A 27,613-nucleotide genomic window follows, 5' to 3' on the forward strand; every position below is an offset into this window, starting at 1 on the left:
ATTGTACATCAATTAAAAAAAAAGAAATGAAGCTTGAACTGAACTGTATAGAATATTAGGCATTTAGTGCATTTGAGATGAAGGAATGGGGGAGTCATAAGCCCAAGAACCCTAAATGAATAAACGAAGGTACAGATAAAAAATGCAGTTGTTTTGAAAATCAGTCAGTGTGTCGAGGAAAGTAGACCTGTTTTGCAAATTCAGTCAGGGACATGATGAATTTGAAGTAGCAGCAGTATAAACAAACGTAGCTGTGGGTACAGTGAATAACCTATGACATAACAGTAATTTTGAGCTCTTGGTTTTAGGAGAGAGGCCAGCCTGGCCTTTAGCAAATGAGTGGATTCATTATCTCAGTTAACAGAGTTGAATTCCCAGATACTTAGTGTTAGTGGTATAGCGGAAGGAGATTTTGAGTCAGAAGTTTGAGTCTGTGTCCCAGCTTAACCCATACAACTGTTTTTTGAGCAAACAACTGCCCAGTACTGAGTACTTGGTTAGACAATGTGTTGAGTACTTTATGTATACTAAGATCTTATATTTATTCCACAAATAGCACTATTACTTTCTATTTCTCCATTTTATAGATGAGACGACCAAGACTTAAAAGGTTAATGAGTTTCCCAATGTTGCTCAACCAGTAACTCATGGAGCTGGGATTTGATTACCCCTTTCTGCCTCCAAATTCCATGCCTTAACTGCTCTGCCAGACATTAAACAAGAATAATGATGTCTACCTCACTATGGGTTTAGAGAAGAGCTCAAATGCTGGAGGAGGAAGCATTTTTCCAACCTTAAGTCTATACGTAAGTGAAGGAGCTGTTATGGAGGTCCCAAAGGGAGTCTTATTCTTTACCATTTTCCCAAGCTTCTCACTATCTCTTAATCCCCTAAAGTAGGAAACCCTACTCTCAGGAGAAAGAGGCATCAGGGGCCTACTTGCTCCTCCATCCTGCACCTGGCTCTGCCTAGCACACAGACAGGAGCACCCTCAGGCCACCTGTGTCTGCAGGAAATGACCCGGAATGTCCTAGGGAAGACTCATCTGTGGCTGGCCCCTTGGTGCTGTCTACATGGTTGAGAGGGACAAGAGAGAAGAGAAAAGGAGGAATGTATCATTATGGACTTCCCACACAAAGGGATATGGATTGGTCAGGTCAGGAGCCAGAAAATAAAAGAGACATAAATATCCAGGCTGTCTCCCAAAAGACTTGAGTGCTGTGTCAATGAAGAGAGTTGGCAGGGGAAGTGATCCCAGCACAGAAGGCATTTGAACAGGCTGCATGATATAGTGGGCTAAGTGATCACTTCAGAGCTGATGCAAAGATTTAGAGGAGGTGGGTGATGGTTAAGATCTCTCTTAATTCTAAGATTCCAAACTATAGAGTAATCATGTGGTGGTCCTTTGGCATTTGAGTGAAAATGGGAATAACTCTTAGCACAGGCTCTAGAGACTTTTTGTATATACAGCCTCCCATATTTGTTATTTGTTACTGTAAAATTCACCTGTAGTTCAACACTGTAAATGAGATAACTTATTTTACCAATACTTAAGGGAGGGTTTTAGCTGAAACAATATGCCCAAGGTCACAGAGTGATTTGGGGGCAAGGACGAGGCTTTGACCAGGAGTTCCAAGCCAGGTGTTTGCTTTGTTAGCCTAAGAATGGGGAGGAGGTAGAAAACCTGGAAACAAAAAGTCAGCAAGGGGTGGGCTGCTTGCTTCTTAGGAAAGCAGAGTTTCAGTGAGAATGAGAACTGATCGGCTCATTCCAGAGACCACTCCAAGACCTCCCCCACCCCTCAAATGGCCTAAGAATGAAAATGAGCATAATGGTAACTCCCTGAGTGACCCCCAACCCTGAGCACACTCACCACCATCTCTGTTTCTGCCATGGAGACAAGGATCTTTCACCTCCTTAGACCTCATCAGAAATTGCTTCCTTCCACAGCCTATTTGCCTGGATTCAGGGCCCTCTGGGACATCTGCCTCACAGGTGGGAAGGGAGGAAGCAGGGAAGAAAGCTGGGGAAAGTCAGAGAACACCCAGAGGGCATGATATTTTTCTTTTCTAGCCCTCAAGGCAGGTGTCCCCAATGCTTCAGTGTGCATCAGAATCACCTGTGATATTTTAAAAGAAAAAGCTGATTTTCTGGCCCCCTTCTGGAAATACTGATTCTGTTTTGAGAACCAAGTCCTTTTTAGCAGTCATCTGGTGATTCTGATTGTGTAGAAATGCTGTTCTGAGTCTCAAAGACTCAATGGGTTCTGAACACTTGTGTTGTCAGATGGCTTTAGAGACACAAACCCCTCTGCAGTGAGGGCAGAGAGTGTAGGGGTGGTACGGAAAAGTATTCCAAACTTGATGTTGGAAAACTGTCCTTTGGTCCCTCCTGTGTTGCTCCCTAACTGCAGGACCATGAGGAGGGCGTGCAACCTTCCTGAGCCTCCTCATCCCACCCAGGAAGCCTTTCTTGCAGGTTTGAGAATCACGTGCAACAGAGCATGTGACAGCACTTTGAAAACTGTAGAGTGCTAACAAGATTGGAGGGAATGCCAATTACGTTCAAATATTAGGGGATTAGATTATATGAAGACCATCAAAGTTTGTATGTTTGTGTGAGAGAGAAAAGGTGAAGAAGACAAGAAAGGAGAAAAGGAAGAGAGAATGTGAGTCTGTGATGTGCAGACCTTCCCCACTGTTCTGTGCTGCTCTCAGAGTTGCCTGGTACTGCTGCCCTCAGTTTCTTCCTACATTAGGTGAAGAGTCAATCGGAACACAAAGGTCCCTAAGACATTACTTTCTGAATTCGATTTCATGACTCATCTTTTTGGCTAAAGGTAGGAAGCAGAGGAATTAGCCTCTGGATAAGCAGTCCATGCAAAAGAGGAAAATGGCAGGCTGTGGATGCCCTGCTGAAGATGGGGAATCTGAGAACGATGGTTGGATCCTAAGCTCAAAAAAGAAATGGACGGAACTGGAGCCACATCAGGGCTATTTATCAGTTTTGGAGAGACACTAGGGAGGCAATCCCAAGACAGCTTGTTGGGATGAACCTGGATAATTGCTCTAATGTTAATATCTACATGCAAAGGTCTTGGGAAATAAGTCTTGTTTACAAGGAGTAAACCAACTCCACCGTGGGCAGCAATCCTAAAACGTGCCCTAGGAGTTAGATTAGCAGGAAAGAAAGAGCTACACACACACGGTTCAGCCTGGCTTTGAGTCATCAGAGGTCCAGAAAATCTCAAGCACTGAATTTGGATAATCCCAGATTGCTAGTGGCTCTGAGTACTAAGTAAAAGAAGTTAAAAAAAAAATCTTATCTGTAGGAAAATCACATCAAATAAACTTCAAATTATTTTTCTCAATCATATTTTCAAATATAATTTTGAGCACAAACCCAAAGATAAGCAGACACACAAGGAAATAAGATACTGAAAGCAAGAGCCTGAAAGGCTTATAGGACTCTAGATGATAGAACAATCGGACACAGAATGAAAAATAATGATGTTTGTGATGTCTTGGGATATAGGACCAATTGTGAAATGTTGGCAGGACTTTTAACAAACTGAACAGACATGAGTAACAGCAGTCAGATAAAAAACACATTACTAGCCCTGCAGAAATGCTGTCTTGTTTTCTTTTAGTCACTCACTGTTCCTGGAAGGGCAGCAGACCCTGACTCCTAGTAGTATGAATCAGTTTGCCCATTTTGTACTTTATTGAAATGGAATACTTCCATTTCAAAACAATGCACTGTTTTGTGTCTGCTTCTTTCACTCTATATATTGTGAGGTTTACCCACATTGTTGTATATGGTTATGGGTTGTTCATTTTCATTGCATTGTGTGACTATGCTATTATAAAATCCATTCTACCATTGATGGGCACTTGTGGCTTCCAGTTTTTGGCTGTTAAGAATAGTGCAGCTACACATTCCTCTTAGGCATCTATATACTGGGGTAATGTCTGGATGATAGGGCAGGTGTTAATTTAGTTTAGAAGACAGTGCTATACAACTTCCCCTACTATTTGTAACATAGTATTTGTATGTTCCCTTTAGCAGCCAGTGAGAGTTCCAGTTGCTCCACATTCTTAACATGACTTGGGGTTCTCCCAACCTTTTCATTGGAGCTTTTTGGTTGGTGTGTGGTGGTATCTTATTGTGGTTTTAATTTGCATGTCCCTGCTGACTAAGGAAGTTAAGCACCTTTTTATGTGGTTATTCTCCACAGGTATATTCTCTTGTGTAGATTATCTGTTCAAGTCTTGTGCCCACTTTTCTTCTGGGGTTGGCTGTCCCTTTCATGTTGATTTGTAGTTCTTTATGTATTTTGTTTAGGAGCCCTTTGTCAGATGTATGTAGTAATATCTTCAACTTTGTGGTTGTCTTTCATTCGGCTAATGGTGGGTACTGAGAAACAGGAGATTTTAATTTTAAAACACCCCAGTTTATCAATTTTTATTTTATAGTTAGTGTTGATTGTATCTTGTTTAAGAATCTTTGTTAAATCTTTGCCAATATTCTCCTATATTTTCCTCTAAAGGATATATGGTTTTACCTTTCACATTTAGATCTGCTGTCAATCTAGACTTGATTTTTATATCAAGTGAGGGAGAGTTCAAGATACATTTTTCTCTCCGAAGTATGGACATCCAACTGGTTCAGTGTCATTTATTGAAAAGACCATACTTTCCCTGCTGCATTGCTGTGTAAATCTTTATTATTAGTCAACTGACTGTATATATGTTAATCTGTTTCTGGACTTTTTGTTCTATGCATTTTTCTATCCTTGAATCAATACATAACTGATTAATTACTGTATCTTTTTTTTTTAGATTTTACTTATTTATTTGAGAGAGAGTGAGAGAGAGAGCACAAGCAGGGGGTAGGGGCAGAGGGAGAGGGAGAAGCAAGCTCCCCGCTGAGCAGAGAGCCGAATGTGGGGCTTGATCCTAGGACCTCATGACCTGAGCTGAAGGCAGATGCTTAATGACTGAGCCACCCAGGCACCTCCCCATTCAGTTACATATTGTCTATGATTGCTTTCATGCTAGAATGGAATGATTGTGCATTTTTTTATTTTAAAATTCTTATTTATCTTTTATTAATTTTAACTTTAGTTCTACCATTTTTTTGCTTTATATATTCTGAAGCTATCCTTTTAAGCATATACAGATTTAGAATAGTGATATCATCCTGCTAGGTTAACCTATTTTTAATTATAAAATATCATTCTTTATCTCTAGTAATACTTCTTGCCTTAAAAACATCTCCACAGTATATATTTTCTTTTGATTTTTGTGTGCAGGATATATCTTATCCCATCTTCTAAATTTCTGAGTCCTTATATTTAATGTGTCTTTTGTAAACAGCATATGGCTGGGTTTTTATTTTTTTTAATTCTGTTTGAAAAATTTAATCTTCTTTTGGAGTATGTAACCTCTTAGGTTTTATGTAATTACTGATATATTTGAGTTTATATCTACAATCTCACTTAAAAATATTTTTACCCATCTGTTTTATATTCTTTTTTCCTTGTCTTCTTCTAAAATTAAAAGTCTAATATTTTAAATCTATTTATCCTTATATATACCTCTTACTTATATATTGTTTTATTTTTCTTTTACTGTAGAGATTACAACATGCATCCTTGACTTACTACAATTGAATGCAAGTGATATTTTTTCTTTTACAATTTCTGTGATTCTATTAGAATCTTAGAACATTTAAACTCCATTAACCACCTTTCACATTCACATTATTATTATCATGAAGTTTATCTCCACACATATTTTAAACATCACAGGACATTATAATTTTTGTTTTGTTGAGGCAGTTGTTCAATTATATTTAATCATTTGCTTACCCTTTCTGCTATTACATTCCAACCTCATTTCTAAGTTTCTGTCTGTGATCATTTTCATCTTGCCTGCAACACCTCATTTAGTATTTAAAATTTTTATTGTGGAAGTCTTAGTGACAAATTCCTATAGTTTTGTTTGTCAGAAAATGCCATTCATTTTTGAAGAATGTTTTTGCTGTATATCATCTCTATTATTTCAACAATTAAAAGATGGCATGGTACTGTCTTTTGTTCTTCATCATTTCTGTTATGAAGTTAGCTGCCATTCTAATTGTTACTCCTATGAAGATAATGTGCCCCTACTCTCACCCCCAGTTGCTTTAAGATTTTTCTTTATATTCGGTTTTATATGTGTAGATTTAGTTTTGTCTGAATTTATACAATGGAGTTAGCTGAGCAACCTAAACCTGTAGTTTTATGTCTTCTTTTGGTTTGGAAAATACTTGGTCAGTATTTTCTCAAATATTGCTCCCCCTTTTTCATTTTCTTTCTCCTGTCTTTTTTGGATTCCTATGATACATATGATAGATCTTCAGCGCATGTCCCATATATCTCTTATGATCTCATCTGTTTTTTTCTTTAAATTTTAAATTCCGTTTTGGTATTTTGTTTGTTTGTTTGTTTTATTTATTTATTTTTAATTTTTTATTGTTATGTTAATCCCCATACATTACATCATTAGTTTTAGATATAGTGTTCCATGATTCATTGTTTGTGCATAACACCCAGTGCTCCATGCAGAACGTGCCCTCCTCAATACCCATCACCAGGCTAACCCATCCTCCCAACCCCCTCCCCTCTAGAACCCTCAGTTTGTTTTTCAGAGTCCATCGTCTCTCATGGTTCTTCTCCCCCTCCGATATCCCCCCCTTCATTCTTCCCCTCCTGCTACATTCTTCTTCTTCTTTTTTTCTTTCTTAACATATATTGCATTATTTGTTTCAGAGGTACAGATCTGAGATTCAACAGCCTTGCACAATTCACAGTGCTTACCAGAGCACATACCCTCCCCAGTGTCCATCACCCAGTCACCCCATCCCTCCCACCCCACCCCCCACTCCAGCAACCTTCAGTTTGTTTCCTGAGATTAAGAATTCCTCATATCAGTGAGGTCATATGATACATGTCTTTCTCTGTTTGACTTATTTCGCTCAGCATAATACCCTCCAGTTCCATCCACGTCATTGCAAATGGCAAAATCTCATTCCTTTTGATGGCTGCATAATATTCCATTCTATATATTTATACCACATCTTCTTTATCCATTCATCTGTTGATGGACATCTTGGCTCTTTCCACAGTTCGGCTATTGTGGACATTGCTGCTATAAACATCGGGGTGCACATACCCTTTCGGGTCCCTACTTTTGTATCTTTGGGGTAAATACCCAGGAGTGCAATTGCTGGATCATATGGTAGCTCTATTTTCAACTTTTTGAGGAACCTCCATACTGTTTTCCAGAGTGGCTGCACCAGCTTGCATTCCCACCAACAGTGTAGGAGGGTTCCCCTTTCTCCGCATCCCCGCCAACATCTGTCATTTCCTGACTTGTTAATTTTAGCCATTCTGACAGGTGTGAGGTGGTATCTCATTGAGGTTTTGATTTGGATTTCCCTGATGCCGAGCAATATTGAACACTTTTTCATGTGTCTGTTGGCCGTATGGATGTCTTCTTTGGAAAAATGTCTGTTCATGTCTTCTGCCCATTTCTTGATTGGATTCTTTGTTCTTTTGGTGTTGAGTTTGATGAGTTCTTTATAGATTTTGGATACTAGCCCTTTATCTGATATGTCATTTGCAAATATCTTCTCCCATTCTGTCAGTTGTCTTTTGGTTTTGTTGACTGTTTCCTTTGCTTTGCAAAAGCTTTTTATCTTGATGAAGTCCCAATAGTTCATTTTTGCCCTTGCTTCCCTTGCCTTTGGCGATGTTTCTAGGAAGAAGTTGCTGCGGCTGAGGTCGAAGAGGTTGCTGCCTGTGTTCTCCTTTAGGATTTTGATGGACTCCTGTCTCACATTGAGGTCTTTCAACCATTTGGAGTCTATTTTTGTGTGTGCTGTAAGGAAATGGTCCAGTTTCATTCTTCTGCATGTGGCTGTCCAATTTTCCCAGCACCATTTCTTGAAGAGACTGTCTTTTTTCCATTGGACATTCTTTCCTGCTTTGTCAAAGATTAGTTGACCACAGAGTTGAGGGTCCTTTTCTTGGCTCTCTATTTTGTTCCATTGATCTATGTGTCTGTTTTTGTGCCAGTACCATACTGTCTTGATGATGACAGCTTTGTAATAGAGCTGGAAGTCTGGAATTGTGATGCCGCCAGCTTTGCTTTTCTTTTTCAACATTCCTCTGGCTATGCGGGGTCTTTTCTGGTTCCATACAAATTTTAGGATGATTTGTTCCATTTCTTTGAAAAAAGTGGATGGTAGTTTGATGGGGATTGCATTGAATGTGTAGATTGCTCTAGGTAGCATTGACATCTTCACAATATTTGTTCTTCCAATCCATGAGCATGGAACGTTTTTCCATTTCTTTGTGTCTTCCTCAATTTCTTTCATGAGTATTTTATAGTTTTCTGAGTACAGATCCTTTGCCTCTTTGGTTAAATTTATTCCTAGGTATCTTATGGTTTTGGGTGCAATTGTAAATGGGATCGGCTCCTTAATTTCTCTTTCTTCTGACTTGTTGTTGGTGTATAGGAATGCCACTGATTTCTGTCCATTGATTTTATATCCTGCCACTTGACTGAATTCCTGTATGAGTTCTAGCAGTTTTGGGGTGGAGTCTTTGGGGTTTTCCACATAAGGTATCATATCATCTGCAAAGAGTGAGAGTTTGACTTCTTCTTTGCTGATTTAGATGACTTTGATTTCTTTTTGTTGTCTGATTGCTGTGGCTAGGACTTCCAATACTATGTTGAATAGCAGTGGTGATAGTGGACATCCCTGCCCCGTACCTGACCTTAGGGGGAAAGCTCTCAGTTTTTCCCCATTGAGAATGATATTCGCTGTAGGTTTTTCAGAGATGGCTTTTATGATATTGAGGTATGTACCCTTGATCCCTATACACTGAAGAGTTTTGATCAAGAAAGGATGCAGTACTTTGTCAAATGCTTTTTCTGCATCTATTGAGAGGATCATATGATTCTTGTTCTTTCTTTTGTTAATATATTTTATCACGTTGATTGATTTGCAGATGTAGAACCATCCTTGCAGCCCAGGGATAAATCCCACTTGGTCGTGGTGAATAATCCTTTTAATGTACTGTTGGATCCTGTTGGCTAGTATTTTAGTGAGAATTTTTGCATCCATGTTCATCAGGGATATTGGTCTGTAATTCTCCTTTTTGATGGGGTCTTTGTCTGGTTTTGGGATCAAGGTAATGGTGGCCTCATAAAACGAGTTTGGAAGTTTTCCTTCCATTTCTATTTTTTGGAACAGTTTCAGAAGAATAGGTATTAATTCTTCTTGAAATGTTTGGTAGAATTCCCCTGGGAAGCCATCTGGCCCTGGGCTTTTGTGTTTTGGGAGATTTTTGATGACTGCTTCTATTTCCTTAGTGGTTATAGGTCTGTTCAGGTTTTCTATCTCTTCCTGGTTCAGTTTTGGTAGTTGATACATCTCTAGGAATGCATCCATTTCTTCCAGGTTATCTAATTTGCTGGCATAGAGTTGCTCATAATATGTTCTTATAATTGTTTGTATTTCTTTGGTGTTGGTTGTGATCTCTCCTCTTTCATTCATGATTTTGTTGATTTGGGTCATTTCTCTTTTCTTTTTGATAAGTCTGGCCAGGGGTTTATCAATCTTGTTAATTCTTTCAAAGAACCAGCTCCTAGTTTTGTTGATCTGTTCCACTGTTCTTTTAGTTTGTATTTCATTGATTTCTGCTCTGATCTTTATTATTTCTCTTCTCCTGCTGGGTTTAGGTTTTATTTGCTGTTCTTTCTCCAGCTCCTTTAGGTGTAGGGTTAGGTTGTGTACTTGAGACCTTTCTTGTTTCTTGAGAAAGGCTTGTATTGCTATATACTTTCCTCTTAGGACTGCCTTTCCTACATCCCCAAAATTTTGAATAGTTGTGTTTTCATTTTCATTGGTTTCCATGAATTTTTTTAATTCTTCTTTAATTTCCTGGTTGACCCATTCATTCTCTAGTAGGATGCTCTTGAGCCTCCATGTATTTGAGTTCTTTCCGACTTTCCTCTTGTGATTGAGTTCTAGTTTCAAAGCATTGTGGTCTGAAAATAGGCAGGGAATGATCCCAATCTTTTGGTACCGGTTGAGTCCTGATTTGTGACCTAGGATGTGATCTATTCTGGAGAATGTTCCATGGGCACTAGAGAAGAATGTGTATTCTGTTGCTTTGGGATGGAATGTTCTGAATACGTCTGTGAAGTCCATTTGGTCCAGTGTATCATTTAAAGTCTTTATTTTCTTGTGATCTTTTGCTTAGACGATCTGTCCATTTCAGTGAGGGGGGTGTTAAAGTCCCCCACTATTATTATATGGTTGTCGATGTGTTTCTTTACTTTTGTTATTAATTGCCTTATATAATTGGCTGCTCCCATGTTAGGGGCATAGACATTTACAATTGTTAGATCTTCTTGTTGGATAGACCCTTTAAGTAGGATATAGTGTCCTTCCTCATCTCTTATTACAGTCTTTGGTTTAAAATCTAATTTGTCTGATATAAGGATTGTCACCCCAGCTTTCTTTTGGTGTCCATTAGCATGGTAAATGGTTTTCCACCCCCTCACTTTCAATCTGGGGGTGTCTTGGGTCTAAAATGAGTCTCTTGCAGACAGCATATTGATGGGTCTTGTTTTTTAATCCAATCTGATAGGCTGTGTCTTTTGATTGGGGCATTTAGCCTATTTACATTCAGGGTAACTATTGAAAGATAGGAATTTAGTGCCATCGTATTGCCTGTAAGGTGACTGTTACTGTATATTGTCTGTGTTCCTTTCTGATCTATGTTGCTTTTAGGCTCTCTCTTTGCTTAGAGGACCCCTTTCAAGATTTCTTGTAGGGCTGGTTTCATGTTTGCAAATTCCTTTAGTTTTTGTTTGTACTGGAAGCTTTTTATCTCTCCTTCTATTTTCAGTGACAGCCTAGCTGGATATAGTATTCTTGGCTGCATATTTTTCTCATTTAGTGCTCTGAATATATCCTGCCAGTTCTTTCTGGCCTGCCAGGTCTCTGTGGATAGGCGTTGCCAATCTAATGTTTCTACCATTGTAGGTTACAGATCTCTTCTCCCGAGCTGCTTTCAGGATTTTCTCTTTGTCTCTGAGACTCATAAGTTTTACTATTAGATGTCGGGGTGTTGACCTATTTTTATTGATTTTGAGAGGGGTTCTCTGTGCTTCCTGGATTTTGATGCCTGTTTCCTTCCCCAAATTAGGGACGTTCTCTGCTATAATTTGCTCCAGTATACCTTCTGCCCCTCTCCTCTTTCTTCTTCTTCTGGGATCCCAATTATTCTAATGTTGTTTCGTCTTATGGTATCGCTTATCTCTCGAATTCTGGCCTCGTGATCCAGTAGTTGTTTATCTCTCTTTTTCTCAGCTTCTTTATTTTCCATCATTTGGTCTTCTATATCACTGCTTCTCTGTTCTGCCTCATTTATCCTAGCAGTTAGCGCCCCCATTTTTTATTGCACCTCATTAATAGCCTTTTTGATTTTGACTTGTTTAGATTTTAGTTCTTTTACTTCTCCAGAAAGGGTTTCTCTAATAACTTCCATGCTTTTTTCAAGCCCAGCTAGTATCTTTAAAGTGATGATTCTGAACTCTAGATCTGACATCGTACTAATGTCCATATTGAGTAGGTCCCTGGCAGTCAGTACTACCTCTTGTTCTTTTTGTTGAGGTGATGTTTTCCATCTTGTCATTTTGTCCAGAGGAGAATAGATTAATGAGAAAACAAAATGCTAACAGGGTAACAACGTTCCCAGAAAATATACTCTAAACAAATCAGAAAAGACCTGAAGCAGTGGGAAAAGAAAGGGAAAGAGAGAAAAAAGAAAAAGAAAAAGATAAAGATAAAAACAAACAAAAACAGAACAAAAAAAAAAAACAGAATGTGATCAAATATGATCAGGCTGGTATATAGATCAGTGCCACACACTAGATATTGGGTGTATTTTGGTCTGTTAGAAGAAAGTGCCTCCTAAAATTTTAAAGAAAGAAAAACTTATATATGTACAAAAATAAGGGTTGATATGATGAAGGGATGGAATATGACTGTAAAGATGGAAATTATAAAAAATTTTATAAAAGGAATTGATAAGAAGTTGTTTGAAAAAAGAAAGAAGAGGATTTAAAAAAAGAAAAAAAAAAGGGAGAGAATGTGATCAGTCAGGGGAGTAGAAAAAAACCATACACTAGAGATTTAGGGTATATTTTGATCTGTTAGAAGAAACTACCTCAAAATTTTAAAGAGAGAACAACTTATATATATATATATGCCAAAAATACGGGTAACTACTATGAAGGGATAGAATATGACTCTAAATAAATGTTTAAATAAAATAAAATAAAAATGTTTTTTAAAAAAGGGATTGATAAGATGTTGGTTGAAAAAGGGAAAAAGAAAAATTAAAAAAAAAAGTTAAAAAAAATTAACTTTGAAAGACTAAAGAATCATGGTAAAAAAGCCACGAATTCTATGTGCATTATTCCCCTAGCGCTGGAGTTCTGCCGTTCTCATTGATCGGTAAACTTGGTCTTGGCTGGCTGTTCTCGCTGATCTTCTGGGGGAGGGGCCTGTTGCCGTGGTTCCCAAATGTCTTTGCTGGAGGCGGAATTGCCCCGCCCTTGCCCAGTCCGGGGTAAGTAATCTGCTCGGGTTTGCTCTCCGGAGCTTTTGTTCCCTGCAAGCCCTCCGTACAGCTTCAGAGGCAGAGAGTGAAAATGGCAGCCTCCCAATCTCCGCCCCGGAGGAGCCGAGAACTCGGGGCTCCGCTCCTCAGTGAGCCCCCAGAGAAAAGCAGTCAGTCACTCCCGTCTCCCTGGTTTCCGGCCGCACTCCGTGCTCACCCGGCCTGTGACCGAGCGTTTCTATCTCTGGCACCTGACCCCGTGTGGAGTCTCCAAACCCAGCAGATCCCTGCGGTGTGCTCCCGCGCCGCTCCTCCCGGGGGAGGAAGGGGAGTCTCCCCGGATCTGCCGCTTGTTGGGTCCCTGCTGGAGGAGCAGTGGCCCGACTGTGCCGCGGATCACGGTTTATGGCAACCCCGAGCTGAGAGCCCGCTCCTCGGCTCCGTCTCTGCAGCCGGCTTCCCCGCTCCGATACCTGGGAGCTCTGCCGCACTCAGGCACCCCCGGTCTTTCTGTGACCCCGAGGGTCCTGAGACCACACTGTCCTGCGAGGGTTCCACCCCCGACTTAGCCACTGGAGCGACGTCCCTCAGCGGAGCAGACTTCTGAAAGTTCCGATTTTGTGCTCCGGGGCTCTATCACTTGGCAGTAGTGGCTGATGGAGGCCCCCTCCCCCGCTGTCTATCCTCCCGAATATCGCCTCTGATTCACTTCTCCGCAGGTCCTACCTTCCAGAAAGTGGTCACTTTTCTGTTCAGAGAGTTGTTGCTCTTCTTTTCTTCAGTCTCCTGTTGAGTTCATAGGTGTTCAGAATGGTTTGATCCCTATCCAGCTGAATTCCTGAGAGGAGACGAAATCCAGGTCTCCTACTCCTCCGCCATCTTGCTCCGCCCCCCCTTATTTATTTATTTTTAAATGATCATTGCAGCAGGCACATTGCTTGGTGCAACCCACTATATTCTATGTGGATAGAGAGATTTGTTTATTTCCAAAGAGACTCATGTCAAGAAATATTAGTTTGGTTAAAACACTTAGTGGATATTTATAGGTGACACATTCTTCTAATATATCCACTTTGAAACCCTGTTGCTACTATCCGGATTCAAGTAACCATTATCTTTAACCTGGGGTACTAAAATAGCCTTTTAATGATTTCTCTGCCTTCCTTATTTTTAATGCTAGTGTGTTCTCCTTTAATCTGAATTACTGCCCTAAAAATGAAATTTGAACATGTAATTCCCTTTAAAACCATTTAGAGATGTTTTGCTGAGGATGAAGATGGCCTTTGTAACACACCTTATAAGATCTTGCCTGACCAGGCTGCTGCCTGACTTTCTCACCCCAGCCCTTGCATTCTCTCCCTCAACAATATGTGATAGTCATGCTGAACTTCCTCAAATTTCCTGAGTATGCCATGTTATCTTTAATTCTTAAATCTTTGCACATATTATTTAGTTTGCTGAGAACACCGTTTTCTTTCCATCTATCCTTTTCATCCAGTTGCTTCACAGAGATCCAAGATCCAAGACACAGTCGTCAAATGTGGCTGGGAGTGGCTAGGAAAGTAAGGAGGTGGTGACTGCACTGTGTTTACAGATTACAATTAGATTTCATCATTAAGTGACGAGTGATGTGTGGAAATAAGTCACAGTTACTTTTCCTAAATGTAGCAGAGATAAATTATGGGACTCAATTATTGAATAAGTTGATCAACAAAGAACATTTCTTTTCGTGTTTTCAGGATGATCCTTCTGAAGCAATAATTGGGCTATCCAGAAAAATAGGTTATCATGCTTAAGCACTTCAGAAGGCAAATACTTCAGGAGTGAAAATAATGAAGTCAAAGAAGGGAGAAATCTTCTGGACTGTGGTAACTAGAACAGCATTCCTGGTGGGACTAGGGCATGAGCTGTTTCCTCTGTGGCCTGTCCCCCTACCTAAAGATGGCTAGTAATTAAGAAGTCCCTGCTTTAGACATCTTAGGGGATTTGTCCCAGAGAGGTTTGGAATTTACTTTGTTATTAATGTTTCCCCCCCACCCTCCAAGATGTAGGTTCCACTGGGACCCAATGTCCCCCAGGCCCAGGAAGACAGAATGAGAGAAGTGAGAAGGGTTGGTGTAGACACAGGTGATGACTACAGAGTCTGAGTCTCCAAGAGCTTATAATGAATAAAAGAGTGAGGGGTCCTGGGCAAAAGCCCTGGTCACCTTGAGACATACTTGGTAAGTTAGGCTGGAGGGTACATGCCTTAGGCTTCTTCTAACCTTAGCATTCAGGTTACTGAGGTTTTATGATGTGACTCTATGGGATTGTTCTTCAGGCAGTCTAAATTTTAAAAATGCTCAACATTCTAGAAATAGCTTCATTAGTGTCACCAGATTCAATATCTATTTAAAATAGTATTTGTAAGTATTTCACAACAGAGTACTTTATGTTTTTCAAAGAGATTTCTCAAAAGAGATTTCAGTTTACAGTAGCTTTGGGAGATAGGAAGGGACAAGTCAGTCTGGCATTTTAAAGTTGAAGCAGGTAAGATGTAGAGAAATGAAAGGAGTAGGTAAAGTTCATATGGCTCCTCAATGGCAGCATTTGTAAGTGATATCTGACTGTTTTGGGCTCTCAGTCAGGTATTTTATACAATAGATGGGTCCCACTTATTTTCCAGAAAAGGAAATTCCTGAGGAGTCAGAGATGGATCCTTCCCCCAGTAATACATAGTAACAGATCTTTCTTTCCTCTGTCCAAGTGTGAAAACACATGCATATGCCTGGTTTAAGCCCCCAAGATATTGGTGAATGTCCTGCAATGAGTGCATTCCTCTCTCTTCAGGGTTAGGAGATATTTTTCTCATCCTGAAATGCTCTTGTTTTTTGTCAGTCCTGATTCACATTGTGGGAAGGGTATCTGGAGGAGACCAGAAACTAGATCCAAGAGATCAGAAATTATCCTCATTTCTTTTGCTTTTCCATGATCTCTCAATTTCCACATCTGTCTCATTTCTTCCCACATCAATATTGATATTGTGTGGGGTAAATCTTAAGGAAAAAGTGATAGCACTGTAGTCTGGGTAGATTAGTGTAAGACATAGAGCAGGATACCTTGAGATGGGGTAGTATGCTGACCCAAGGAGAGAAATTCTGGACAGTCTGCAGTGCAGTATCTGGAAATCAATACAACAGATTTAGATAAGGGAGCTCACATTTGGAGGCTCAGTGTCAATGGATGTTTCAACCTCCAAAATTTTTGGTGTCTGTTGAAACAAATAGGAAATCCCTTGGGTGGCATACATTTTCTTTCCTTTCCCCTTCCTTCCTTCCTTCCCTCTTTTCTTTTTTCTTTCTTTCTTTCTTCTTTCTTTCTTTCTTTTTCTCTTTTTTTCTCCACACCTTGTTCTAGATTTTAGGCTTCAGCAATGAACAAGATAGAATATTTCCCTTTCCTTAAAATCTAGCAAAGAGCAAATAATCCCTATTTAATGGTCTGGGTGAATTCCTAGGAGACAGGATGGAATGAGATGCAGACAGCATGTGTCAGGTAATGGAAGACATGATGTGATATGGTGGGTGACAACAGGACACCTTTGAGAAAATCAGAAATGATTGGTATGCCTGAAGTGGAGAGAGAATTAGACATGAGCTAATTGATCTGATGAAGTAAAAGGGTTTTGTGGGTCTTGTTAACCATTTTGGACTTCATGTTAATGGAAAGAGGAAACTCTTCAATTAGAATAGTGGCACAAGCAAGTTTGAGTTATAAAAAGAACAATTCTGGATAATGTCAATGGGATGGAAGACAGTGAAAGTAAATGTGGAGAGACCAGATTTGTTGTGATGGTTCAGGTGAGAAAAGTTGAGTGACCTGAATGATGGCTGTAGGATGGGTAGCAGGGCCTATATGAGAAGTGAGCAAAAAGGGAGACTGGTAACATACAGTAAATGAGTGACAAGCATGAAGAGAGGAAGGAGTCAAGGATGGCTCTCAGTCTGGCTTGAGTACCTTGTAGGTGGTACTGCCAGTTACTGAGTTAGAGCTACTGGGAGTGGAGCACCTACAGGGCAAGGAAGACAAGAAACTAAATTTCAGAAAGATTGGTTTCAGAGTGAGTGTGAGACACACAGCGTCATCAGAGAGCTGAACACTCAGGTCTGTAGTTCAGACGAGCTATGTGGGCTGAATAAATACATTTGGGATTCATTGTTATATTTAGGGTAAGCGTAGAAGGACAATATTCTGAGGGCCACCAATATTCAAATGATGACCGGGCAAGGGGAGCTCTCTAAGGACTCGGTGAAGGCATTGCAAGGCAGGCAGGAAAAAACATGAAGCTGAGGTATCACCACTACCAAGAGACAGGAGAGTTTTACAAAGGAAGAAGTGATCATTGGTGTTAAATGTACTGTCATCTGATTTAGAGACTTGGATATCATTGGAGATTTTGATGAGGTAGTTTCAATAGAGCCAGCTCATCCACCATTTGACAACAGGCCACATGCAATAGACATATATTTATTTCTTATACTTGGATTTTAAGGTCTGTATTTTCTTCATAAATATAATAGAGTCACAGAATGACAGAGAGGAACCAAACCGTTGTCTCAGATTTCCTCCTTCTGGGTCTGCCCATCAAGCCAGAGCAGTGGAATCTGTTCTATGTCCTGTTCCTGGCCATGTATGTTACCACCATCCTGGGGAACCTTCTCATCATTGTCCTCATTCGCCTGGACTCCCACCTCCACACGCCCATGTATTTGTTTCTCAGCAATTTATCCTTCTCTGATCTCTGCTTCTCCTCTGTCACAATGCCCAAATTGCTGCAGAACATGCAGAGCCAAGTCTCATCCATCCCCTATGCTGGCTGCCTGACCCAGATGTACTTCTTCCTGTTTTTTGGAGACCTAGAGAGCTTCCTCCTCGTGGCCATGGCCTATGACCGCTATGTGGCCATCTGCTTCCCTTTGCACTACACCACCATCATGAGCCCCAAGCTCTGTCTCTCCCTGGTGGTGCTTTCCTGGGTGCTGACCATGTTCCATGCTATGTTACACACTCTGCTCATGGCCAGATTGTGGTTTTGTGCAGACAACACAATCCCCCACTTTTTCTGTGATATGTCTGCTCTGCTGAAGCTGGCCTGCTCTGACACTCGAATTAATGAGTTGGTGATACTTATCATGGGAGGGCTCATTCTTGTCCTCCCGTTCCTACTCATCATCATGTCTTATGCACGGATTGTGTCCTCCATCCTGAAGGTCCCTTCTGCCAGGGGCATCCGCAAGGCCTTCTCCACCTGTGGCTCCCACCTCTCTGTGGTGTCTCTCTTCTATGGGACAATTATTGGTCTCTACTTGTGCCCATCAACTAATAATTCTACTGTTAAGGAGACTGTCATGGCTATGATGTACACTGTGGTCACCCCCATGCTGAACCCCTTCATCTACAGCCTGAGGAACAGAGACATGAAGGGAGCCCTAGGAAGAGTCTTTTGGAAAAAGAAAGAATCTTTCTCTCTAAAATGGTAACAATTGAGATTTTTACATTATTTAATTCAGTGGGTACAGTAATGTTGATAATGGGGTATTACTCTAAATCAGTGGCTTTTTCCCTTCCAATTTTAAAGCCATCAACCTTTTTGTTCAAATAAAACCCCATGCTAAAGGCAAATATGAAACTGTGATGATGACTTAGCTGCTCTGAGGTAGAGTTGAGGGTGGGAAACCAGTCTGCTCTGAATCCTTATTTCCCTCTTGCCAGGTGGAATTGAAGTTTGAAAATAAGATTTATATTCCTTTGTGCAAAATACTTTATTCCTTTCAATTTAGGAATTTCCTTCTCCTTCTCCTCTTTCTCTTCTCCTTCTTCTTCTTTCCCCTTCCCCTTCCCTTCTTCTTCTTCTTTCTCCTTCTTCTTCTTCTTTCTTCTTCTTCCTCCTTCTTCTTCCTCCTTCTTCTTCCTCCTTCTTCTTCCTCCTCCTTCTTCCTCCTTCTTCTTCCTCCTCCTTCTTCCTCCTCCTTCTTCCTCCTCCTTCTTCTTCTTCTTTTCTTCTTTTCTTCTTCTTCTTCTTTCTTCTTCTTCTTCTTCTTCTCCTTCTCCTTTTCTCCTTCTCCTTCTCCTTCTTCTTCTTCTTGATTCATCTATCCTCTTTAGAGAGGGGGGGGGAGAGAGTAGGGGCAATGGTGGAGGGAGAGAATCCTGAAGTCGTTTCCCTGCTGAGTGCAGAGCCCCAACCCGGGTTTTGATCCCATGACCCTGAGATCATGACCCCAGCCTAAATCAAGAGTTGGGCCGCTCAATTGTTTGAGCCACCCAGGCACCCATAGGAATTATCTTCTTAAAACATCACTGTAACCATTGCTTTTTTTCCTGCCCAGGAATCCTCAGTAATGCACGCAAGTGAAGAAAGAATAAAATCCAACCTTTCCTTCTCACAGAACACAGAGACTCCTGGAGCCTAAACTTCTATATATACCTTATTCTCCACTATGAATAAAAGCACCTCTTATTTCCCTCTCTCCATCCATATGCTCGCCTCATTCTATCCTTTAATTCTAATATTTTTTGAGCCACATCAGAAAAATCATACTTTAAAAGAAAACAAATAGCAAGCACTTGTTGGGTGCTTTTGTATGTGTCAGGCACTTTTCCAATCTATTAAACTACCACCTCTATGGTGTTGGTCCTATTATTATCCCCCATTTTATAGCTAAAATGATAGAAGGGTTAGTTTACTGTCTCACATCACGTAAGAAGTTCAGATTGGAACCTAGGCAGTCTGGCTTACAGCCCAAGATCCTCACGACTACACTATACTGTGTCTTGAGACTATAGAATCATACTCCCTCCATTGTAATGGTGCATTCTGTTCAATTCCAGTCACTTGTCAGTTGATCATGCTTTCATATATTTCTTTCATATCTTCATTTTTCTGGTTAAATTATGATCGTTTTCATATATAATCATAGAGTATAAAACAGGAGTTCTAAAGCCATATCCCAGTGACCACGCAATTCAAGTAGATGAGTGTAAAGTATATCAGATTTAAGAAAAATCAACTGCAGAAATATGATCAAAGGTATTTTATTTTATTAATATATGGAGTATGCCTCTATCATAACTCAAAATATATGCCACTGGAGTTGATATTTTAACTTTGATATTGAAAAAATTCTAAATGAAAATAGAAATAATCATTAAATACATTATTGGATTTTTTAACTCCTTTGATTTGGAAGCAAAACCTGGCACCTTTTCTTCTGACCAAGATGTCAGTGTGAAGTCCTTTGTTTTTTTCTTGAATTGTTTAGTGGAGAATTTAGGCTTGGGCCCATTAAACTGGGAGTGATATTTAGATTTTTTTTTTCTGTTTAATAATAGGCAAGAGCTGTTCACAAACGCCCTTTGAATATGGATCAAATCTTTGCACAGACATTTTTATAATTAGGGTCACTTTTTTGGAGGTATAAGTAGAATTCTGATATTCCAATGTTGTCTTAATATTTTTCAGTATTATGTTGCACAACGTTCCATTAACTTTAATTTTCCCTCTTCATTTACACCATCATATTAATTGGGAAAGGTGAACTAATAGGTTCATATAACATATAATGTTATTTTATTGTAAAAAATTGGAAATAAATGAACAATTTAAGGAACTCATCATTCAACTCCATAATTTCATGTATGTAGATCAGTCATTGTTTTCATTTCTGTAAATGCATTTTAGCTATAGTGAGTAGTTTGCATTATTCTTTGCTGAATTATGTTTTCAAAGTACATTTTTTAAGGGAATCCATCAACTGAATGATATATTTGTGCAATTATTTGTGAATGTATTTGCAGAGAAATATTCAGAGTGTTTACATGATTTGCAATGTCAAGTTAAGCCCATGTATTGAATCAAATCTTCACAAGTGATATGAGAATTTTTTAAAAAATTATTGTATGACATGAGTAACTTGTTTTCTTTAAACATTTCCAAAACCTTTTTGGCCCCATGCCTGATCTCCATGTAGTGCTGAAGATCACTATTTTGTTTATCTAATTTTTAAAGTAGAGCATTGGCCAACTGGTTCAATTCTTGGGAGCATTTTCAATTCATGATATTAATTACCATTCTATTATGCATTTTATTTTTGACATTTTAACATTGAAAAATATTATAATAAATGAACTCAAATGCAGTGTCATGCAAAATATTGCCACTTTGGATTTAATTTTTAAAAACAAATTTGATCATATTACCAATACTATCAGAGTGCTATTTGTCATAGACTTACTAATATTGACCAGGTAACATTAAAATTTTGAAGTTATTTTTTCTCCAATAAAAATATAGCTAATTTCTTGATATTGTGTCTATTAGGGAATCTTTCCCAAAGTTTCTTTGAAAGGACCAAACCTTTCATCAACATCACAAATAAACATAGTGAATTCAGTGATATTATGTTTATGTTCTCATGTGCCAAGACATATAAATGCCTGTTTCTGTTTGAAGCACATAATTTTTGCTAAATCCTAAAGACCATCATTTACTACTCAAAATCTCTAAAAAGTGTGAAGTCCAGTCAATTATTTCATTTAATACAACAGCATTGCACAATATCATTGTTCATTTTATAATCATATTGAAAAATAAACTAAAAATTTCAGTCTTATTTTGCTTCTAAAATATAATGTTTTTGTACACTGATCATTGTAAGATTCATTTAATGTAAAATAGGTTTGACACAGGTGTTCTTTGCTTGCTTATTAAATGTGTTGGGATTCCATACATTCCAGAAAGATTCTCACTTTTTCCTGAAAAACATAATTATTTATTTTTCCATTTTTGTTATCTCTATGAATCCAGTAAATGTTACCTTCTTCTGAGAAAAGGAATACCAAGAAGGCAATGATACATGCTGATGAATTGGAGAGTTTATGCTCTGTCCAAAAGGTCAAAGTGCTACTGAGCCACGGGAGGTTGCTTTTGTGTAGGAATATGGCCCCAGGACCACATTTTCTCCCAGCTATTTGGCCCCATGTCTGACCTCTGTTGGTACAGATGCCCAACATTTTGTGTCTCCAATTTATTAAGCAAAGCATTGCATGATTGGTCCAATTCTTGAGAGCACATTCTGTTAAACTACATATTTGGATTAAAGTATAATTATTAAACTATGAACTATACATTTGGTTTTTTATGACAATCTTTCAGCTTCTAATATTGACAACAATTAATGTAAAAATTAATATTCTTCAGGTTAAATAAAACATGTTTGCACTCCAGATGCAGCCTTTTATAGAACTGCCCTTAATCTTGGGCAAAATGGACCCCTCTACTGGGTCACATTAGCCCCGCTTTGGCACTACTGACATTTTGAGCTGGACAATTCCTTGTTGTGGGTGCAGTCCCATGCACCGTAGATGTTTAGCCACATCCCTGGCCTCCATCCACTTGTTGCTAGTGGCATTACTCCTCCTTCCAGCTGTGAGAACCGAAAGTATCTTCAGACATTGCCAAATGGCCTCAGGTGTGGTGTGGGTGCATAATCACCCCAGCTGAGATCCACTGCTTCAGAGAGCTCTTACACATCACAAACACACATTGGTGCCTCCTCTACTGGGGATCTGGAGCTCAGTTCTGGCATAGCAGGGTCCAGAACCAGAAAGACCACTCTTGCAATTTATAGCATTCAAGCCCCAGGGAAAGACTCCATCTCTTCACTTGCCCAAGGTTTCTAAGACAGAAGCAACTACATCTTAATGTTGAAAAGACTTGTGACCTGTGCTTCTGCTGATGTCAGTGGTGGACACTGCTTCAGAGTATAGGGAGGGTTGGACCGGCGGAGTTCTGAGGTCAGAGAAAAGACTGAGAAACTTGTCAAGCCCTCACTTTCATATAGCACAATTGCAATGGACTCTTGCATGAATGAGGTATTGTTTCTGAAAGTGCTGAGCATCCTGTTTATTCCAGTTCAGTATCCATAACAGTTGAACATAACATTGAAAAACATTTTGAAATATAAAATAATTTATATTACTTATAATGTTTACACATGTAGCCCAAAAAAACATGTATGAAATATGATTTGACAGTTTACATTGGCAACTGGATGAACTTTGAACACTAAATTGGAAAATCGTTTTATTTTTTATGATATAAAACAAAATTTTAAGAAAAGAACAAATATCAGCTTTATTTCATTCAGTAAAAATTTTATATTATTTTGAATTTTATTTTGCCTGTCACATAAAATTGTACTGTTTTAAAAAAACTTTTCAAAATCATTTCAAAAATAATAACTCCAATTTTCCATTTACTTGAATATCATTTATTGTGAAATTTCATATTTGAACACAATTACATTTTATTTTTAAATCCTTAGATCATTGAAATAAATAGAAATGTAAACTATGTTAACACATACTTTTTTCTTGTTGTTATGTTAATCACCATACATTACATCATTAGTTTTTGATGTAGTGTTCCATGATTCATTGTATGCATATAACACCCAGTGCTCCATGCAGAACATGCCCTCTTTAATACCCATCACCAGGCTAACCTATCCTCCCACCACCCATTCCTCTAGAACCCTCAGGTTGTTTTTCACAGTCCATAGCCTCTCATGGTTCGTCTCCCCCTCCGATTTCCCCCCCTTCATTCTTCCCCTCTTGCTATCTTCTTCTTCTTCTTTTTTTTTAACATATAATGTATTATTTGCTTCAGACGTAGAGATCTGAGACTCAACAGTCTTGCACACTTCAAGCACTCACCATAGCACATACCCTCCCCAATGTCTATCACCCAGCCACCCCATCCCTCCCACCCCCCACCGCACCAGCAACCCTCAGTTTGTTTCCTGAGATTAAGAATTCCTCATATCAGTGAGGTCATATGATACATGCCTTTCTCTGATTGACTTATTTCGCTCAGCATAATTCCCTCCAGTTCCATCCACGTCGTTGCAAATGACAAGATTTCATTCTTTTTGATGGCTGCATAATATTCCATTCTATATATTTATACCACATCTTCTTTATCCATTCATCTGTCGATTGACATCTTGGCTCTTTCCACAGTTTGGCTATTGTGGACATTGCTGCTATAAACATCGGGGTGCACGTACCCCTTTGGATCCCTACATTTGTATCTTTGGGGTAAATACCCAGTAGTGCAATTGCTGGATCGTATGGTAGCTCTATTTTCAACTTTCTGAGGAACCTCCATACTGTTTTCCAGAGTGGTTGCACCAGCTTGCATTCCCATCAACAGTGTAGGAGGGTTCCCCTTTCTCCGCATCCCCACCAACATCTGTCGTTTCCTGACTTGTTAATTTTAGCCATTCTGACTGATGTGAGGCGGTATCTCATTGAGGTTTTGATTTGGATTTCCCTGATGCCGAGTGATGTTGAGCACTTTTTCATGTGTCTGTTGGCCGATTGGATGTCTTCTTTGGAAAAATGTCTGTTCATGTCTTCTGCCCATTTCTTTTTTTTTTTTTTTTAATTTTTTTTTATTGTTATGTTAATCCCCATACATTACATCATTAGTTTTAGATATAGTGTTCCATGATTCATTGTTTGCGTATAACACCCAGTGCTCCATGCAGAACGTGCCCTCCTCAATACCCATCACCAAGCTAACCCATCCTCCCACCCCCCTCCCCTCTAGAACCCTCAGTTTGTTTTTCAGAGTCCATCGTCTCTCATGGTTCTTCTCCCCCTCCGATTTCCCCCCCTTCATTCTTCCCCTCCTGCTACATTCTTCTTCTTTTTTTCTTTCTTAACATATATTGCATTATTTGTTTCAGAGGTACAGATCTGAGATTCAACAGTCTTGCACAATTCACAGCGCTTACCAGAGCACATACCCTCCCCAGTGTCCATCACCCAGTCACCCCGTCCCTCCCACCCCACCCCCCACTCCAACAACCCTCAGTTTGTTTCCTGAGATTAAGAATTCCTCATATCGGTGAGGTCATATGACACATGTCTTTCTCTGTTTGACTTATTTCGCTCAGCATAATACCCTCCAGTTCCATCCACGTCGTTGGAAATTCTTCTGCCCATTTCTTGACTGGATCATTTGTTCTTTCGGTGTTGAGTTTGGTAAGTTCTTTATAGATTTTGGATACTAGCCCTTTGTCTGATATGTCACTTGCAAATATCTTCTCCCATTCTGTCGGTTGTCTTTGGGTTTTGTTGACTGTTTCTTTTGCTTTGCAAAAGCTTTTTATCTTGATGAAGTCCCAATAGTTCATTTTTGCCCTTGCTTCCCTTGCCGTTGGCGATGTTTCTAGGAAGAAATTGCTGCGGCTGAGGTCGAAGAGGTTGCTGCCTGTGTTCTCCTTTAGGATTTTGATGGACTCCTGTCTCACATTGAGGTCTTTCAACCATTTGGAGTCTATTTTTGTGTGTGCTGTAAGGAAATGGTCCAGTTTCATTCTTCTGCATGTGGCTGTCCAATTTTCCCAGCACCATTTGTTGAAGAGACTGTCTTTTCCATTGGACATTCTTTCCTGCTTTGTCAAAGATGAGTTGACCATAGAGTTCAGGGTCCTTTTCTTGGCTCTCTATTTTGTTCCATTGATCTATGTGTCTGTTTTTGTGCCAGTACCATACTGTTTTGATGATGACAGCTTTGTAATACACCTTGAAGTCCAGAATTGTGATGCCACCAGCTTTGCTTTTCTTTTTCAACATTCCTCTGGCTATTCAAGGTCTTTTCTGGTTCCATACAAATTTTAGGATTATTTGTTCCATTTCTTTGAAAAAAGTTGTTGGTATTTTGATGGGGATTGCACTGAATGTGTAGATTGCTCTAGGTAGCATTGACATCTTCACAATATTTGTTCTTCCAATCCATGAGCATGGAACGTTTTTCCATTTATTTGTGTCTTCCTCAATTTCTTTCATGAGTATTTTATAGTTTTCTGAGTACAGATTCTTTGCCTCTTTGGTTAGTTTATTCCTAGATATCTTACCATTTTGGGTGCAATTGTAAATGGGATCGACTCCTTAATTTCTCTTTCTTCTGTCTTGTTGTTGGTGTATAGGAATGCCACTGGTTTCTGTGCATTGATTTTCTATCCTGCCACTTTACTGAATTCCTGTATGAGTTCTAGCAGTTTTGAGGTGGAGTCGTTTGGGTTTTCCACATAAAGTATCATATCATCTGTAAAGAGTGAGAGTTTGACTTCTTCTTTTCCAATGTGGATGCCTTTTATTTCTTTCTGTTGCCTGATTGCTGTGGCTAGGACTTCTAATACTATGTTGAATGGCAGTGGTGATAGTGGACATCCCTGCCGCTTTCCTGACCTTAGGGGGAAAGCTCTCAGTTTTTCCCCATTGAGAATGATATTCGCTGTGGGTTTTTCACAGATGGCTTTTATGATCTTGAGGTATGTACCCTCTATCCATATACTCTGAAGAGTTTTGATCAAGAAAGGATGCTGTACTAACGTCCACAATAGCCAAACTGTGGAAAGAGCCAAGATGTCCATCGACAGATGAATGGATAAAGAAGATGTAGTATATACATACAATGGAATATTATGCAGCCATCAAAAGGAATGAAATCTTGCCATTTGCAACAACGTGGATGGAACTGGAGGGATTATGCTGAGCGAAATAAGTCAAACAGAGAAAGACATGTATCATATAACCTCACTGATATGAGGAATTCTTAATATCAGGAAACAAACTGAGGGTTGTTGGAGTGGGGGGTGGGGTGGGAGGGATGGGGTGACTGGGTGATGGACACTGGGGAGGGTATGTGCTCTGGTAAGCGCTGTGAATTGTGCAAGACTGTTGAATCTCAGATCTGTACCTCTGAAACAAATAATGCAATATATGTTAAGAAAAAAAAAAAGAAGATAGCAGGAGGGGAAGAATGAAGGGGGGGAATCGGAGGGGGAGATGAACCATGAGAGACAATGGACTCTGAAAAACAAACTGAGGGTTCTAGAGGGGAGGGGGTTGGGAGGATGGGTTAGCCTGGTGATGGGTATTGAGGAGGGCACGTTCTGCATGGAGCACTGGGTGTTATGCACAAACAATGAATCATGGAACACTATATCTAAAACTAATGATGTAATGTATGGGGATTAACATAACAATAAAAAAATTAAAAAAATAATAATAAAATAAAAAGAACAGAAAAAAAAATAATGCTGCAATAAAATAGAGGGGCATATATCTTTTCAAAAAAAAAATGGGGGTGCTAACTGCTAGGATAAATGAGGCAGAACAGAGAAGCAGTGATATAGAAGACCAAATGTTGGAAAATAAAGAAGCTGAGAAAAAGAGAGATAAACAACTACTGGATCACGAGGCCAGAATTCGAGAGATAAGCGATACCATAAGACGAAACAACATTAGAATAATTGGGATCCCAGAAGAAGAAGAAAGAGAGAGGGGGCAGCAGGTATATTGGAGCAAATTATAGCAGAGAACGTCCCTAATTTGGGGAAGGAAACAGGCATCAAAATCCAGGAAGCACAGAGAACCCCTCTCAAAATCAATAAAAATAGGTCAACACCCTGACATCTAATAGTAAAACTTACGAGTCTCAGAGACAAAGAGAAAATCTTGAAAGCAGCTCGGGACAAGAGATATGTAACCTACAATGGTGGAAACATTAGATTGGGAACAGACCTATCCACAGAGACCTGGCAGGCCAGAAAGGACTGGCAGGATATATTCAGAGCACTAAATGAGAAATATATGCAGCCAAGAATACTATATCCAGCTAGGCTGTCATTGAAAATAGAAAGAAAAACTAAAGGAATTTGGAAACACGAAACCAGCCCTACAGGAAATCTTGAAAGGGGTCCTCTAAGCAAAGAGAGAGCCTAAAAGCAACATAGACCAGAAAGGAACACAGACAATATACAGTAACAGTCACCTTACAGGCAATACAATGGCACAAAATTCCTATCTTTC

General features: G+C 39.5%; 1 protein-coding gene and 1 long non-coding RNA gene across 2 annotated transcripts in view; one reads left to right on the forward strand and one right to left on the reverse strand.

Annotated features, from left to right (window-relative positions):
• Positions 1-27,613, reverse strand: part of LOC144381004 (uncharacterized) — a 136,050-nt gene that overhangs the window by 91,700 nt on the left and 16,737 nt on the right. The window contains exon 3 of the long non-coding RNA XR_013445400.1: positions 15,787-15,848. This is a non-coding gene — a long non-coding RNA (uncharacterized LOC144381004). The remainder of the gene's footprint in view (positions 1-15,786; positions 15,849-27,613) is intronic.
• On the forward strand, positions 17,257-18,207 carry LOC118554380 (olfactory receptor-like protein DTMT). Its single transcript, XM_036121833.1, has one exon. The coding sequence runs from the start codon at positions 17,257-17,259 to the stop codon at positions 18,205-18,207; it is 951 nt and encodes a 316-aa protein (XP_035977726.1).

This window comes from Halichoerus grypus, chromosome 2, assembly GCF_964656455.1.
Source record: "Halichoerus grypus chromosome 2, mHalGry1.hap1.1, whole genome shotgun sequence".
In the NCBI taxonomy this organism is placed as follows: Eukaryota; Metazoa; Chordata; class Mammalia; order Carnivora; family Phocidae; genus Halichoerus; species Halichoerus grypus.